The sequence below is a fragment of the Haliaeetus albicilla genome, chromosome 18, assembly GCF_947461875.1.
Source record: "Haliaeetus albicilla chromosome 18, bHalAlb1.1, whole genome shotgun sequence".
Classification (NCBI taxonomy): Eukaryota; Metazoa; Chordata; class Aves; order Accipitriformes; family Accipitridae; genus Haliaeetus; species Haliaeetus albicilla.
The window spans coordinates 24,304,065-24,320,344 of NC_091500.1; the positions used below are offsets into that span (position 1 = coordinate 24,304,065).

Sequence of the window (16,280 nt, forward strand, 5' to 3'; positions counted from 1 at the left end):
TTGTGTCTATTATTGCTCTCTCATTTGACTGGAAGAGTGTTAAAATAAGACAAATTAATAACTTCAGCTAAAGCAGTCTTATTTATGTGCAAATTGTAAAAGTAAGCTAAATTTAAATAGTCTCATTATTCAAACTGTAGGTGCAAAGTAAAAATTATGCCCTTACCTTCACAACGTGGGACAGTAGAGCTCCATACTACATTTCCATCTTGCATAATACATGTTATGGATTCAGAGCCTTGGGTCTTCACAAAGCCATCATCACAGTGGAAGGAAACAGAACTTCCCAGAAGGAATCTGTCTCCAAAACGCCTCCCATTTATAGGAATGCCTGGATCATGGCACTCATTCTGACCAAAAGCTGATAAAAACATAGTAATAGTAATAACAATGATAATAATATTAGTAATAATAAAACCAACAAACACTCCTCTAAACTTTTTTTTGTTGTTTTGGTGTTGGTTTTTTTTTAGGGGGGAATAACTTTTCAGTTGTAATATAATAACTCACAATATATAATACAATATAATTGAAAGTATAGAAAACTCCTCAATAAAAAGTCAGCTTTAAATCCAATGACAGTCACACAGATGCAACATAGTTCAAATTTGGAAGCTTCTTAGTTAGGTGTGGCTTAGATACACAAGACCACATTGTTCTTAGATTTCCCTCTGGACAAAATCCAGCTGTTTCCAACACCTTGGCCCTGAACAAACACTGTTAATTGATTATCTTAATTGACACAAGATAGGAACAAGCGCAAGATGTGACAAAGACAACTTTATTGTCAATTAACTTCTTCTATAAATTTAGAAGATAATTTCTTCAAAAAAAAAAAATCTCTGTAGAAGTAATGTCTTTGACTAATAAAACTTCTAGGAGAGTTAGCAGTCCATAGCAAATGTAATAATGTTTTCTGCATGACGATGATGTTACTAGAGTTTTCAATTGAGAATACTGTTGACTAATATCCTTTCATATCAACAAAACAACAGATGGCTATCTGTAGCCAGATATTTTTTAGCCTGATTTCCCAAACGGGAAAGACTTATGCTTTCAGTAGCTCTCTATATGTATGTGACTGCTAGGTCCACATTTAACAACTTTTGAACTTGTTGACCAGTTGCAACTAAATTTTGTACATTTGAGAATTTCATTCTCAGATACTATGTTCTTAAAATTCTTAAAGAAACTGTAGCCAGAGAGAAAAACTATTCTTAAATCAGTCCACTCTATAGAAAAGACTTCTGCATGAGATCAGCTATGTTCTTAGACACTAGAAAAAACACAGAGGGTAACTATTATGGGTATCCCACACTCTATATTGATAGGGGTCTGTATTCTTAGATACCACACCATCTAACTGGAAGATAAAATACAAAAGCAAAGCAGGTTCCCAGAACTATTTATTTGCAATGATATTCTAGTTGCTTTTTATACTTCTGTGCTTTTCAGATGAGCATCTCCATACTTGGGATCTAAGCTTGACATCTTTCTGAACTTACTCCTGGTTCCATTGAGAAGTATATTAAGTTACTTGCACTGGATGCTTTGATCTGGATGATCTGGGCTTTAGTTAAGTGCTCTGCATTTATGCAGTGTCAGCCAAAAAGGCCCTTAAATAATGAAGGGAAATCTTCAGCACTATCATAATTAAAATAAATAAATTATAAAGATTCAGATAAGCTGGTGAATATCAGGAAGACAGCTGAAAGCAGTGCAATTATACAAGCATTACAATTTACTTCTGTATTATAAATAAAAACATGTTCTATTTTTCATTATTATAAAAGATAGCTTGATTTTAAGACTAGGCATAAAATAAAAGCAGAGGTTCTTACTTGTGTAAGTGATATTAAATCCTCTTCCAGTGGTAGAGTGATCTGACTGAAATTCAAGTCTTACTATGTGCCCACTGCTAGCCAACTGAGAAGGGACCTCATTGCCAGAAAATGTGCCAAGAGGTGGTAGATCTGAAATCCCATCATCTTTTACTGTAAGGTAGTCAAATTGAGGTTCTACATCAAAGTCGTTGAAAATCAGATGGATTCTGCTTCCTGGCTCTGAGATAATTAACCAAACACAGTTCATATTGTTCCCATACTCCTCAGGATAATTTGGAGAAAGAATAATTCCAGACGGTGTGGTGAAGTTGAAGAAACACGAGACTAAAGAAAACAATAATAGATTCTCAAAATAGTATCCACAAACATTATTAATGCTTGTCTTTCTATTCTTTATTCTTGTGGAAAAGGATGCTTTTGAAACCTGGATGTCAAAACTACTACACATGCAATGTGCAAATGTTTAAGACTGTCGAACATTTCTCCAATGTAATGTGTCAGCCTTGCATGTTTTTATTGCCCCAAGTGAGGCTAAGTGACTGCACCAGGGCCTGCAAGAGATTACTGGAAGCGTGTAGAGAATGCCAAAGAAAACAGAAGTAATGCCTGATGTGTCAGAATTTGGAAAAATTGGCAGGTTTGTTCTGAAATGAAAATGCAACCTCCAAATTTAAATGTGATTTTTTTTCTAAAAGGAATATGCATGTAAATGTATTTAGCAATCCAAAAAATCAAGCACAAGGGCCAGTTTGGTCTGTAATACACAGAGTTCATGTCGATGTAAATAACATTAGAAATTTAGATGTGCCTCAACCAAGAACTCTCAAGAGTATATAGTACAAACTTATTTTACCCCTACTTTCTTTTCAATAGCACAGGGCAACTAAACAAAAATGATTCATGCCTCTCCTCCTTTTTCACTCCTTTGGGCCAGTTTTCTTTAAGACAATTCCTAACTGATTTCAGAATCATGAGCTTGTGGCCAGTACTTTAGTGAGAAATACAATACATTCAGTAAGAGGAAAGCTCACTGCATATTAATTAACACAAAGGATAACCACTACTCAGCCCTTCAAACATGTCAAACTGAACTCAATATTTGTAAATAGATATTCTAAGTTTAGGTTCCATTATCTTTCATAGGGCATGTGCACATCAAACAGTGGAGCACAGTAAAATATTCCACATTATTACTAACAGAAACTAATATATCACCCAATGCAATACAACACCATGAAGAAACACAGCTTCTATTTTCAAAGGGAATTGCAGCTGCACTGTCTCCGTGCCCAGGCCTTACATGCTTAGACACATTTCAGGTTTGCATGGGCATATAGAGATTACTTCCAGTCCAAAGCAAGCTTACTTAGCTTGGTAAGTCCTGTACCAATACAGCTGCAAAATGCATGTATGCCCAAGTAGAATTGGACACCTCACTAAGGTTGTTTTGAAAATCCAGTACTGAATTATAAGACTCTTTATAGGAAAAGGTAATGTGGTCTGGAGAACTAAAGTACCTAATATAGTTGGGTACTAAAAAGATTTACTCTATTTTACCACAGAAGAAGAAGAAACAAGAAGAGTAAAAAAAAAAAAAAAAACCTCTCTATTTAAATCCCTCTACAAGCTTACCTACAAACATATTTTATCTTTTAAAACAAAATTCACAATTAATGATCTTACCTACACTTTTTCCATGTTGGATATCTTTATATTCCTTATATTCATTTTCATGCTTTATTAAGATATCAGAAAAAAACCCCAATCTTTTCTTATGTGGATCTGCAGACTGCTTTGCACTGCCAGAATCAATGTGTATGTGCCACAGAGTACTTTTGAACACTTATATGCTATTAGGAATTGCTCATTTAGAGTCTAATTCAACACACATTTACATTAAGAGTGTTAAATGGTTCAATTAAATGTAAACCGAGGGGAAAGAACATTCTAAAAAGTCCTACGTGATTTTACCCATAAATGAGCTACTATTGAGCCAACTAAAAAAAACCCCATGTGACTGAAAAAGTCTTCAGGGTCTTCTGAAATGTTTTCCTGCTGGCTAGTCACAAATGCTAAGAAAAGCAAGAGGCTAAGGTCAGAAAAATAATATAGAAAAAAAAAATTTAGAATCTTACAAACACAGCTGGGTTTGTTGCCAGACCACTGGTTGTTTTGTTGACATGTAATCGTTCTCTCTCCCACCAGTTCAAAAGCTGCTTGACATTCAAAGGTAAGTGTGTCTCCATGCAGAAAACTGCTGCCAGTCCTTTTTCCATATGATGGAATTCCAGGGTCTCCACAACCTCCCTTCTCAATTTCTGAATATCAAAAAAATCAAACACAATAATAAGGAAAATATATTTGCAAGCAATTTATATGTCAGTGTCAGAAGTGCTTTCAAAATATTTGGCATTGTGCCTTAAACTAATATTTACAGCTGAAAGTGAACTACAGGTAAATGTTGTAAAACCACCTCCAAGATGACTTAAGATCTAAAGTCTTTTCACAAGCTAATAACTTCCATACCTGCATTGCTGAAGATAAAAAAATGCTCACGTTTAACTGCATGGCTGAACTGAATTACAGCATATTTGGGGGTAAAGTTATAAAGCCATAGTCTCCATTCTATCCATGGAGATAGCCTATGTGTAGATCCTATTTCCGGTAATGAAGTGCTAGTAATAAAGAATCTATCTTAACTCTCACATCTGCAATTCCATTTATAAGGCTATTAGTAACATGATTAAAAGCATATAAATTACTGATAGCATCAATGAATTTCATTTTAAGCACTAAAATATAATGAAAACAAAACTGAGGAATTATTTCTTAATCTCCTACTTCAAATTAGAGCCACATTCTTCTCAGCTGCATTCAGTTACGTTGAAAAAAGATTAACCTTTTGGATTATACTTTCTAGATATTCTCTAGGACATCTGCTATTGAAATTATTTAATTTGTACATACTGAATGTAAATATACAATATAAGAATATAAAAACCTCAAGTCTTATGAAATTTATGAATAACAAGAATATTAGGAAAGGAATTGTAAATATTAATTGCTTGTGATAGAAATGCTGAATCATCTTACAAATTGCTATACACATCGCTGTTCGTCAAAAATGAAGGCTCCATTTCTTTGCCATTACATTTAAAGCAGTTTTATTATTTAATTTCCATTTGAGCAGCAAAACTAACAACAAAGCACTGCTGGTTCTACAAACTGTGTTGCTACATCTGTAGTAAAATTATGCAAATCTCATTTGAATGAAACTAGTAATAAAATGCTTGTTATTTAATTTTTTCCCAATTCAATCCAAGGTATGAAATCTGAAACATTCAAGATAACAAGAAAATTCGATTCACTGAATAGTATTAAATATTAATATAATTTAACACCATTAAAAATGTCTGCTGTCAAATATTGTTAAATCTACTAATGTTAAATCCTGGCAGAAGTGTATATCTTGACACGCTAACTCCAACAGAAATTTTAGGTGCAGGATAGCATTATTATGATATGTGAAGTCAATCCACTACTTTTACACCCTGAAAGCAGTTGTGAACAGATTGTTGACAAACATCTTCAGAATAGTATGTCACGTATTTCACAAAACAACAGGTTATTCATCAGGATAAAAAAGAGGTATAAATGTCTTTCTTGGTAATCTTAAAATCAAGCTTTGAAGAGAAAATTAGGAGTAACTATTCCATCTATGAATTCAAAGCAGTTCCAGAGTCAGTTGTTTTATTTAAATAATTTTTCTTACCAGAAAGCTAGAATTTATCAAATGAATGAAAACATCTGCCAAAAAGTCCAGTACACAAATATAAGAAAACACCAGAAAATAAATATCATAAACAATATTTATAAATAAAGATTCAAAATTATATGTATTTACAAATGCTTTAATGTAGTTTCACCTGCCTGCTCCTACTGAGACATTGATTCCTACTGCCACAGTGGAGCACTGGAAACCTGAGTGTTCCCAGCTATCCACAGCTCCACATCCTACATGAAAATGTGGGGAGCTACAGAAAATCAGAACCCACGTTTTAATTGCATTTTAATAGTTCATTTCCTCCACTGATAGAAGAGCAATATCTAATCCAGCATGTGAGAATAATCATAAACACTCTTTTCCAAAAACCTGTTGTTTCTCAAAGATCAGGGCAATACTGTTTCAGGCAGGAGTGTCAGGAGGCAAACTGTCTGCAAGGTTTTGCAAAGGCATTCCTGAAGATTTATCCCTTAAAAGAAACCAACAAGTGTTTCTTTCCATGGTCTATAGAGAAAGTATCAAAATATCTTTAATTAATGAATTTACTGAAGTAGAAGACAGATCAGGATGCTTTCTAACTCTCAGGAGATACACCAAGCCCTAGGAGAGGGGTATGGATCAGTGAACCAAAACCTTTATCAGAAATTACCATGAATTAAGCTTTCTGGCAGGTTGAAAATTCCTTTTTTATAGGAAACTAGTACAGTATGTCTTTAGTCAACACCGAGCTCTTACTGAGGAAGGCAAGAATGCAGGATAAACCTTGGAGACTAAGCAAATACTTTGTGCTTCTGAGGATGTCTTATTTGCATTTTGACAATAAAAAGGTTGAAAAATTCTATCCAGCTCTAGAAATCTACATCTTCACAAACCTTGAAGTGAAGACTATCTATCCTTAACAGAAAATGTGCTCTAGTCAAAACCAAGTTAGTCAGGTTGACACAAAGCACCCATTAAATTTCAATGGATAGCATTCACTTCTGTCTTCAAGTTTCACATAAATTTCCTGGTATGAAGATTTACTATAACATGCATATCATATCACTCTTATTCATATTACATTACAGGTGTTAATAACACAATTTTAGATCAACTAATATTCGACCAATTAATTTTACAGTGAGACAAAGGTCTGTTGTTTTCACACCACAAAATCAAAAGAACACCCAACTTAGATAGTTTAACAACTTTCCATGCACTTTTTCAGTTCAAGATCTGTCTTTGCTCTTGTATTACAATGAATTAATGCATACATTAGACAATTTCCTTCCAAAATATTTGAAAAAATACCAAAACCCCAAAAAGCTGTGTCTTAGATGACTGAATTTCTCATAGATAAACTGATTGCAGCTCTGTAGTGGTTAAGATGACAAAACTTCCCTTCCCCATAAAAAGATAAAAACTTTTAAGAGTAATCTCAGTTTTAATGTCCGAATTTTTAAATTTTTTATTGAAGTATTATAAAATATAAATCCATGTAAAAATTCTGCCAGCAGCAGAACACAATATTAAATATTCACTTTCTTAGTGTTCAGGAAATCATGAGGGAGTGACAAAACAAAGCAGATTAAGTCAGATGCAAGACTGTCTGTACATTTTTTTTTAGTCAAGAGCTAGGTTTCCATCACATATATTACTGACAGACCAAAACTTAGGGAAGACAGAGAAGGCCAGATTCAGAGGGTTGTATTTATAAATAAAGAATACTATTTGTTTAAAAGTAGATCTAGAGTAATACAGCCATGTAATGATTCCCAATATTTTTCTGCCTTCTGGGATTTAACACAGCTTTTTATTTCATTGTCTTTTCTGGTACCTGTCCAACTTCCACAGATTTGATCAGAGAACAAATTTTTTAAATGTCTAAATTCAGTTGAGGTGCATTGTGCCTATTACTGCAACACTTGCACCAATTATTCTGCTTCATAAATTGCAAAGAGGCTATATATCTGCTAAAAAGACAACATTCTTCTGACCAAGTCAGCTGGAGCTATGTTGAGAAAAATCCTACGGGACAGAAAAGGTTCTTAAAATGACAAACATGAAAATAAAAGCTGTGCTAACCTATTTAAAGTGTGGCAATAAAACCCCTATTCCTTTAGGATTATTCTGTGTACTCATTCAATGTTGGACTTTTTTTGATCTGAGTCCTTAGAGCTGTGTGAAGTTCATCAAGTTTGCAAATAAGATCTCAAGCTCAAATTTAAACATCAGCTTCCTCTGGTTACCAAAATATTAACATTGATCTTATTCAGTTGTTTCTGGCTTTCATGTACTCTCTTTCAGTAGCCTGGGGAAAGAGACTTTTCATCTTGTTTGTAAACTAGAAATATTTACTCAATTTCAGGGAACAGTCTCTCTTTAACGTTGGAAGAATTACAAGATTAGATTTCTGATGAGAAGATCATATCCCTCCGAATTTAATCAAAGAAATTTCTGATGCTGTGTTTGCTTTCAAAGGAAGAAACATGGCAATTCTAAAATGATATGAAGCATCTAAATAAGTGTTATGACTACTATTTGAAAGGTGTCACATTGCAATTCAAGTCTTTTTGATGAAAAAGCTTTGCATTACTTTGGCCCCAGTATCTGAAATATATAATAAAATACTTCATAGATTATAACATTTGGCAGTCTTGAATGTATTAGTCATGGTAGCAATTTACCTTTTTTTCCCTTGTTACTAGATTACAAATACACAGTTAAAATGAAATTCTTCATGCCACTGTTTTCATTCATACTACCCAATATTCTAGCTTAGATGATTAGTGAATCATCATCAAATCACTAAATCTGTAGCTAGATACAACTTTTACCAGTACATTATTAATAATATCCTCACACTTTAATAATTCAGATGTACAAATACAATTTAAATTAGTGTTTTAAACACATGTGGGTTACACAACAATCCATTGTTTCAAAGAAGAGATACATAAATAAACTTCAGTAGTTCAAGGTCTATCAGAAAGTTGAAGTCAATACCTCCAAAACCTAAAATCATGAATTTGACACCACTTCATAATTATCATCTTAGCTCTAGTCAAGATCATAGGTTAAGGGAAGCTGAGAACTGTCACAGGTATACATTTACAAAAAAAAAGAGATAGTTTGGAAGTTTTTTTCCATGTCAGATAGGACCTTTCCAGTTTAACATCTAAACTCTTATATGAAAGGCCACAGAAATTCATGTTTTAAATACAAGCAGACTGATAATTTAGTTTATTTCCTCTTATTCCTCATATCTCCCTGTGTTAACAGTCATAATACCCATCAGAGTGGAATCTGATTTAAAAATACAAATGGAGAAACCTTTGTACAAAGAGAAACCCTTATACAAAGAGAAGGGATAGAGAGATATGCTCAGGACTGCAGAAGAGGACATATGTTGAAGAGTTATATTATATATATGATTCCTGCAAAGGAACACGGTAAAAACTACTGAAAGTGAAAAATATAAATCAAAACTAATAGAAAAAAAAATTCAGATATCACATAACTGGACTGTAAAAGTGGCTATTAAAGCTAAAATGAGTTTGGCCTAAAGCTAAAAACAAGGTGGCCTTACATGATAATTTTATAGATGATCACAGTTTTATCATTATTCCAGTAAATTTCTTCAAAGAAATTTTACAGTACAATTTATTATCAGTCTCCAACTATAAAAAGAGAAGGCTTCCTTCACAGGTCATATAGTTCCCAGCAGCATTTTAAGAGATTCTCACAATTTCTCTGAAATGTTTTGCCCTTGCTGTTATCAAAAAGGCCACAGATCATATCCAGTAGATTAATTTTTGTTGCTTCTACCTTATTGCATTCTGTATCAATATTAAAAAACAAACATGACCTTATAATCAGATAGATGGAAAACCAACATAAGAACTTTTTATAGGAAGTTCATTTAAGCTAACAGTTCACTATCATAGCGTATGGATGGCTTGTTGGTAATAATAACTATCATATCTTATCATATCTTATAATATAAAAATCCTTGAAAGTAATAAAACAATTTGAGAAGAAAAATAATCAAACCTTTTCAACAAATATGTTCAAGTTTAATATTTACTGTGTACCTAAATATTCCATTACAGAATGCAGAAAAATAAAATGTCGGTTTGTTTAGAATCAATTTTACATGTCCAGGGGTAGATGCAGACCAAATCTGAGCAGGGATGAGGAAAAAGCCTTCTGTTACTTGTTGCAGAAAAGTTTATGATACCAACTAACCGACTGATGAGATAGCAGGTCAAATTTATTATCAGTAATTGCAGAAAAATAAATCTGGAAAAAAAAATATTATCAACTTGCAGGCCCAATGATAGGTTCTGAATTGACAGTTACCACTCAGGAACAAGAACTATGGCATACTAAGGATAATCCTATGAAACTGTAAGCTACTGAAAATGTTAGGAATTGCTAGGAAAAGAACAATGAACCAAATAGAAAATAATATTCTGACACCACACAAAAACCTAATTCATTTGCATATTGAATACTGTATGTAATTCTGCTCCTCCACATAAAAAAAGACAGATTAAAACTAGGGAAGGAAAACAAAAGATCAAAGTTACTGTTTCTGAGGAATTGAGGACAATTAAATAGACTGGAAGTCTCTTTTTTGGGAGGTGAAATATATGTGTTCAAAAAGTGATTGGACAAATACATGGAAGAAAATCGTATTGAGAGACAAAGAGGAAGTACTTGAGCCATGCCTCGCTGGAAACAGGGAAAGTACTCTGGGATTGTCTCTTGATTTATCACTGTATACTTCACCATTTTTTCCTTAAACATTCTTTTTTGTCTAGTATCAACATGCCATGGGCTTTCCGTCTCAGTGTAGATTTTTATTCTAATGTTTTGTGATAAGGAATGTCGTATTGTTCAAATTGCAGAATTCATGTTTCTTTATTAACAGAAAGAGTAGAGCCTGTCTATACAAAAGGCTGAGCAGTGCCCTGGACAAAAGTTAGCCCAAAGGTTTCCTGTGGAATGCAAGTTAGCATGTTATAGTGTAAAATAGGAAGCACAGTAAAAGCAAGTGCAGCTGTCTCAGAAATTATCAGAATAACATAAGGATGAATCTTGTGAAAAGGTGAACCATGGAATGAGGCAAAAGACAATAAAGAAAGAAAAATAGCTAGCAGGAAAGAATGAAGAACACCTCCACTTTTCCAGAAAAAAAAAACCAAACCAAACCAACAACCAAAAAAACACCAAAAAAACCCAAACAAAAAACCATAGATAGATAACAAAAGTTTAAATAAAATTAAGTAAAGGGCAGGATAGGAAGAGAACAGGTTATGGACTATTTAGAAAACGTAGATGTATTCAAGGGAACAGGGCCTAATTAAATTCACATTAAAGTACTTAAACTGAAGCAGTCTATGAACTATTAGCAATTATATTCAAGAACTTACGGAGGACAAGGGAGGTGCCAGCTGACTGGACAAGGTCACATGTAATAACCGTCTCAAAAACTGGAGAAAAGAGGACCCAAGGAATTGTACAAATGCATGCATATATAATTTGTCCCCTCAAACTGGGAAGGTGATATGCTTTATCCTCCTTTATAACAGAATATCCTTGAACATCTTTACCTAAAATTATTTTAAGCCCTGGCAAGGAAAACATGGTAGTTTTCTAGAAAAGAATCAATGTGCTACCAATATTTTAAAAGTGCAAGCAAATTGACCTATGTAATTATAGGATTCTAAAGCCAACACTGATCCTAAGCAGAGTAATGGAACAGCCAACACAGGAGTCTGTTTCTAAAGGGTTAGAAGCTGAAAATATAATTAACACCAGTTAACATGGTTTAATGGAAAATTGGTCATGTCATACAAACAATATGATTTTTAGATTATAAACTTGGTTGACAATATATTTGGACTTCTTTCAACCATTTAAATTAGCAACACATGACATCCTAATTAAGAATTGGCATCAAAGAAAATCAATTTAGCACATATTAAATGGATTAAAATCAGATAATGATAGTATCTCAAAGTATAAAAGTGAACAAAGAATTAACATTAGGCACTAGAACTGCTTCAACTAGCTTAGTATATACTTTTTTTTTAGCCCAGTCCTAACAATTTGTTATACAAATGATATTGCAGAAAAACAATTAATCAATAGCGGCCATAGTATTTTCAAGATGCTGTAGCCCTGTGACATATACTGTAGGTGTTCGTGTCGTCTTGTGCATATGTACCCACATAAGCACTGCTTTTTCTCATAGTCTTCAAAGGAAAAAGCAAACATCAAAATTTCAAACCTATGGCAGCTGAGAATTTTGTAAAATAAAATTAATATTAGATGTGATGGCCTAATTTTCTCTGAGTATCCACTTCTGTACCTTACAATGGGTGTTCCTCCTCTTTAGAGACCAGGAGTGATGAGTCCAGTTTCACCAAACAAGATGGAAGATTAAAAGGGATGTCCTCATGAGATGTGTTGGAGCTTCAAGATTGGGATGCTTCTAATGCAGGTTATAGAAGCAGTAAGTGCTCCAATGAAAAATGTTAGCTTTGGAAGCTATCCATTGATATGGATAAAGAGGGAGAAAGATGCCTTGGTAGCATCTGAGAAAGGAAAGGTGATTACACTGCAACTGAATGTACTAATATTAGTGCAGTGTGGTCTTCCAAATAACTTAATTTTACTTTATTTTATTTCAGTAAAGAAGTAAGAAGGAGGAAGTGTTGCTCTAAAAACATTCTTCTGATGGGAAAAAAAAAAAAAAGGAAAAAAAAGAAAGCCTCTTTAGGCCCTACGCTCCTATATTCTATCCTTGCAGGACAAATCCTGCCCTCCAGGGCTGAACTCAGTCCAGCAGCTTTTAGCTTTTTTGGGGGATACACAATTTCCACTGAGATTTCTAAGAAAACGTTTCTCTCTTTGATTAACTTTGAGACTTTATTGCATGTGCCCCCCTTCTGTCTACAAAGAACTTCCTGTTACTCTTATCTATATCTTGTACAATTACAATTTTTTTGCTGTGTCTTCTTCCTTCTTTGCTCCTGTCCTCTTGGCCACCTGAGAGTCCTGAGCCGTGCTTAAGGAAGACACACTTTCCTTCTCTTTCCAAAGATGCCAACCTGACCAAGGCTTTTAAAACAAGGACAAGGCAAACAAGACTTTTGTCTCCCTAATATAACATACTTTCTGAGCAACATAACCTAACATAAAACTACTCTGCAGACAAATAAAAGAAGCCTCACAGCTTAGAATTGACTCTGTAAGATATTCCATATAACCATACCAAAACAGTGCATACCTACATGTACATGTAAATATTTTGTTGGGATAGTATATGTACAAGAAAACAAATAAACAAATAAATAAATAAAATTTATGTGTGCTTTTAAGTGAGAGTAATTAAACAACTGAAATTTCACAAAAGCATGTTACAGAGTCTACATGGGCATTAGCCTTCTATTTGACTTTGCATAGATAGACTGGACTTCTCAGTTGGAAAATTCCATTCAACATCTTGTTTTTCCACTTCACATGCAGAAGAGAAAGGAAGAAGGATAGGTTGGGTTATGCTGGGGATTTAAAAATGGAGGGTTTTGGTGGGAAAAAACCCTCCCTGTGAATATTGCTTGTCTGTGGAGGTTAACTGCACAAACCTAAAAACCCCAGAAAATTGCTACAAGAAAGTCCTGTGCCTGTTACAGTTATGTATAATCAAGCTTAACTATGGCTTTTATAGAGTCACCGGGGTACAAGTAAAATACTTCACCTGTTCATCACAAAGTTATTTGCCTAAAACCATAAAAAAAGTGACTTTAAAGTGTTTGACAAGTGTTACTAACATTATGCCTGGTGGGTTTTTTTTAATTTGTTTCCTTTATGTTTCCATGCACACTGGAAAACACTATGATCTTACATGATGTGTGTCCACAACAGTAAAACTACTGTGTCTTACTTGCTCTATCCTGCCACATAGACCACTTAAAGCATCAGTTCTGTAGTTTCCAAATTATTATAATAAGAGTGAAACTCAGAATTTAATTTTAAATGCTACAGTGAACTAGAAACTAAAGAATCTAAAGGCTAGATCTCAAAGAACACTTATTCTGACAGTTACCTTCAGGGTGTAAAACTGCCATGCAACACAAGTCTTGAGTTCTTGAGAAAGCTGAGTGATTTCTACATACATTTACAATTTGATGCAATGCATATATTCAGAAATGGTAGCCTGACTATTATTAACTTCCAGCTTGGAAAGAAAAATTCTGGATGTGTGCTGGGGTCATGCCCACCATGCTTTCCTGATTACATTTCATCCCAAACAGAGATGATATGTGTTGCTCTGAATAACACTATCTTATTTTTTAGTTAAAGTGATCTATTCCAATCAAATTTAAAAACAATGAAGAGAAACTTTCATGGCTTCTAATATGAAGCTCATAGTCCTGTGCAGGTGGGATGTGGCAGGGAAAGATTTATTATATAACGTGAGTGGGTGGCAATGGTTTTAACTCATTGCAACATCCTGAAATATTGGACTTGCATTGGGGGAGAAGCTAAAAAAGGCAATAGCATTTTGTTTTTTCAAATAGCCCAAGTAAGGGGGGGAGCGGGGGGGAACTTAAATGTACATTTATGTTTTTCCTATCAAGGTACATGTTCTGGTGAAAGCACACCAATACTCCATCCAAATGTCTATACCATAGAGAAGCAAACAGATCAGGTATAATTAGCTTATTTTATATAATTGCAAACTTTGCAGATGAGAAGAGAATCCCAACAAATATGTTGTGCCCACTTTTCTTGAGCATACTATGTGAACAAATGGAAATTAAAAAAAAAGTTGAAAGTTTTCTTTGACATCTAGTTCTTGCTAAAATCCTTTAAAATTCCTCCTCTTTTCTCTACATACTAGCAAAATAGCAGAAGAGTAACCTATGGCAGTGGATTAGATTTTGAACCAAACTCAACTGTTCATGACAGTATTTAGAATCATGAATCCAACAAAGTTCAGTTGTAAGCTGAATGAGCTTGAGAAATGCTACTCACTGAAACTCAGTAATCTTTTCTACAGCATACTAATACAACACAATAGAAGCATGAACAGATGCAAGTTTTTTATCATGTTCTATATAAAAGTGAGTGTACAAAAACATTTTTGCTAAGTATTTCATGCAGAGGCCATATAGATATTAGAAAATAAGAAGTGGCAACAAATGTAAGACCTTGGAACCATCAAAGACAGTTAGATTGAAATGTGGTGAGTCCTGCAGATGATAGGAAAAACCCAAAAGGTTTGGGGTTTTTTTGTTTGGTTTTTTTTGTTGTTGTTGTTGTTTTAAGTATTTGAACTCTTAGTTCTCTGAGGAAGGCTATGCAAATGCACTCATGCTAATACCACTCCCTGGCATCTAAACAAACCCAAATATGATCACTACCTGAGGGAAATGATCCTAACTTTGTTTTTCTTTCAAAAGAGAGGAAAAACACATCAACAGGCATACCTAGAGACATAGATTGGAACCAGTTTACATCTGTATTTACAAGGAGTCATGTACTTAATTTTTTTTATATATTACAACTGATACCACTAGAATAGCTGCAAAACATTCATTGCTTTATTATGTGTTCTAACTGTAATGATTTTGTTTTAAAGTAAATAGTACTCTGCCTTCTAAAAGTTCCTTAAGCACTAAGTCATTTTTTGGATACTGAAAGGAAAAATAAAGATCCTTGAAAACATTATACTAATACCAAGCCTACAAGTGAATCATAAAGGAACTGCTTTCTTAAAATCATTCCATGAAGGGGGTATAATTTCCTACTCAAGAAAGGATTGGCCATGGCTATGCTGGCCTAGAAAGGTCAGAGGAGAGGGGAAGGTACAAGGGTGTATAAGATTGTTCTGTAATTAAACCGAAAATTGTTAAAAATGCCATGAAATACACTTTTTTAAAGCTGCAATATCATATTACAGACCAAGTCTGTGGGCAATGAAGGTCATTTGTACTGCTCTCCAAATTTCATTCCTTTCTGAAAATATACTATGTCATTTACTGCATTAATATGATGTTTTTCACCTACAGTCAGCACATACTGTGTGGCTTCATCTGCACAAATACCCCCTTTAAAGTAGTTCATTACTCTTTGCACTTAGAAATCTTCACTGTACAATGTTCTACAAGCTATGTTCAGAAAACACCAAGGCTGCACATTTTAGAAGATCCATTTTCTAGTACTTGTCATTAATTCTTCATGAGTAAAATAAAATTTCGTACTGTACACTCAGAAGTGTTTCGACACAAAACAGAGCATGCAAGCATACACATTAGTAAATTAGACATAATCATAGCTTTTTGTTAACCTAATTCACCAATTCTCACATTTAATAAAGAGTCTGAATGGATCTTATTTTTATATACTACCATATATACAACAAATAAATTAAATGAAAAAAAGTCTAAAAATTGTTCTTGACAGTGTTTTGGATTACAAACTATTGTTCTTCTCAAATTTCATAGCAATGTAAAAATAAATCATTATTTCATCTTGAATAATAATAACCCACTTTAAATTGCTAATAAAACAAGAGAGCAATGTAAAAAGGCTGCTCTGGAGGATATGCTGACTTTGTAACAGGTGGAGGTGTTTGCATGTCAAATCAATTTCAGTCA

General features: G+C 33.8%; 1 protein-coding gene across 1 annotated transcript in view; it reads right to left on the reverse strand.

The window, feature by feature from the left end:
- CSMD1 (CUB and Sushi multiple domains 1) overlaps nucleotides 1-16,280 on the reverse strand; it is a 1,233,014-nt gene that overhangs the window by 332,629 nt on the left and 884,105 nt on the right. Inside the window, exons 13-15 of the mRNA XM_069805938.1 lie at nucleotides 3,980-4,162; nucleotides 1,842-2,168; nucleotides 167-361 (exon numbers count right to left, since the gene is read on the reverse strand). Coding sequence (XP_069662039.1) covers nucleotides 167-361; nucleotides 1,842-2,168; nucleotides 3,980-4,162 — 705 coding nt within the window. The remainder of the gene's footprint in view (nucleotides 1-166; nucleotides 362-1,841; nucleotides 2,169-3,979; nucleotides 4,163-16,280) is intronic.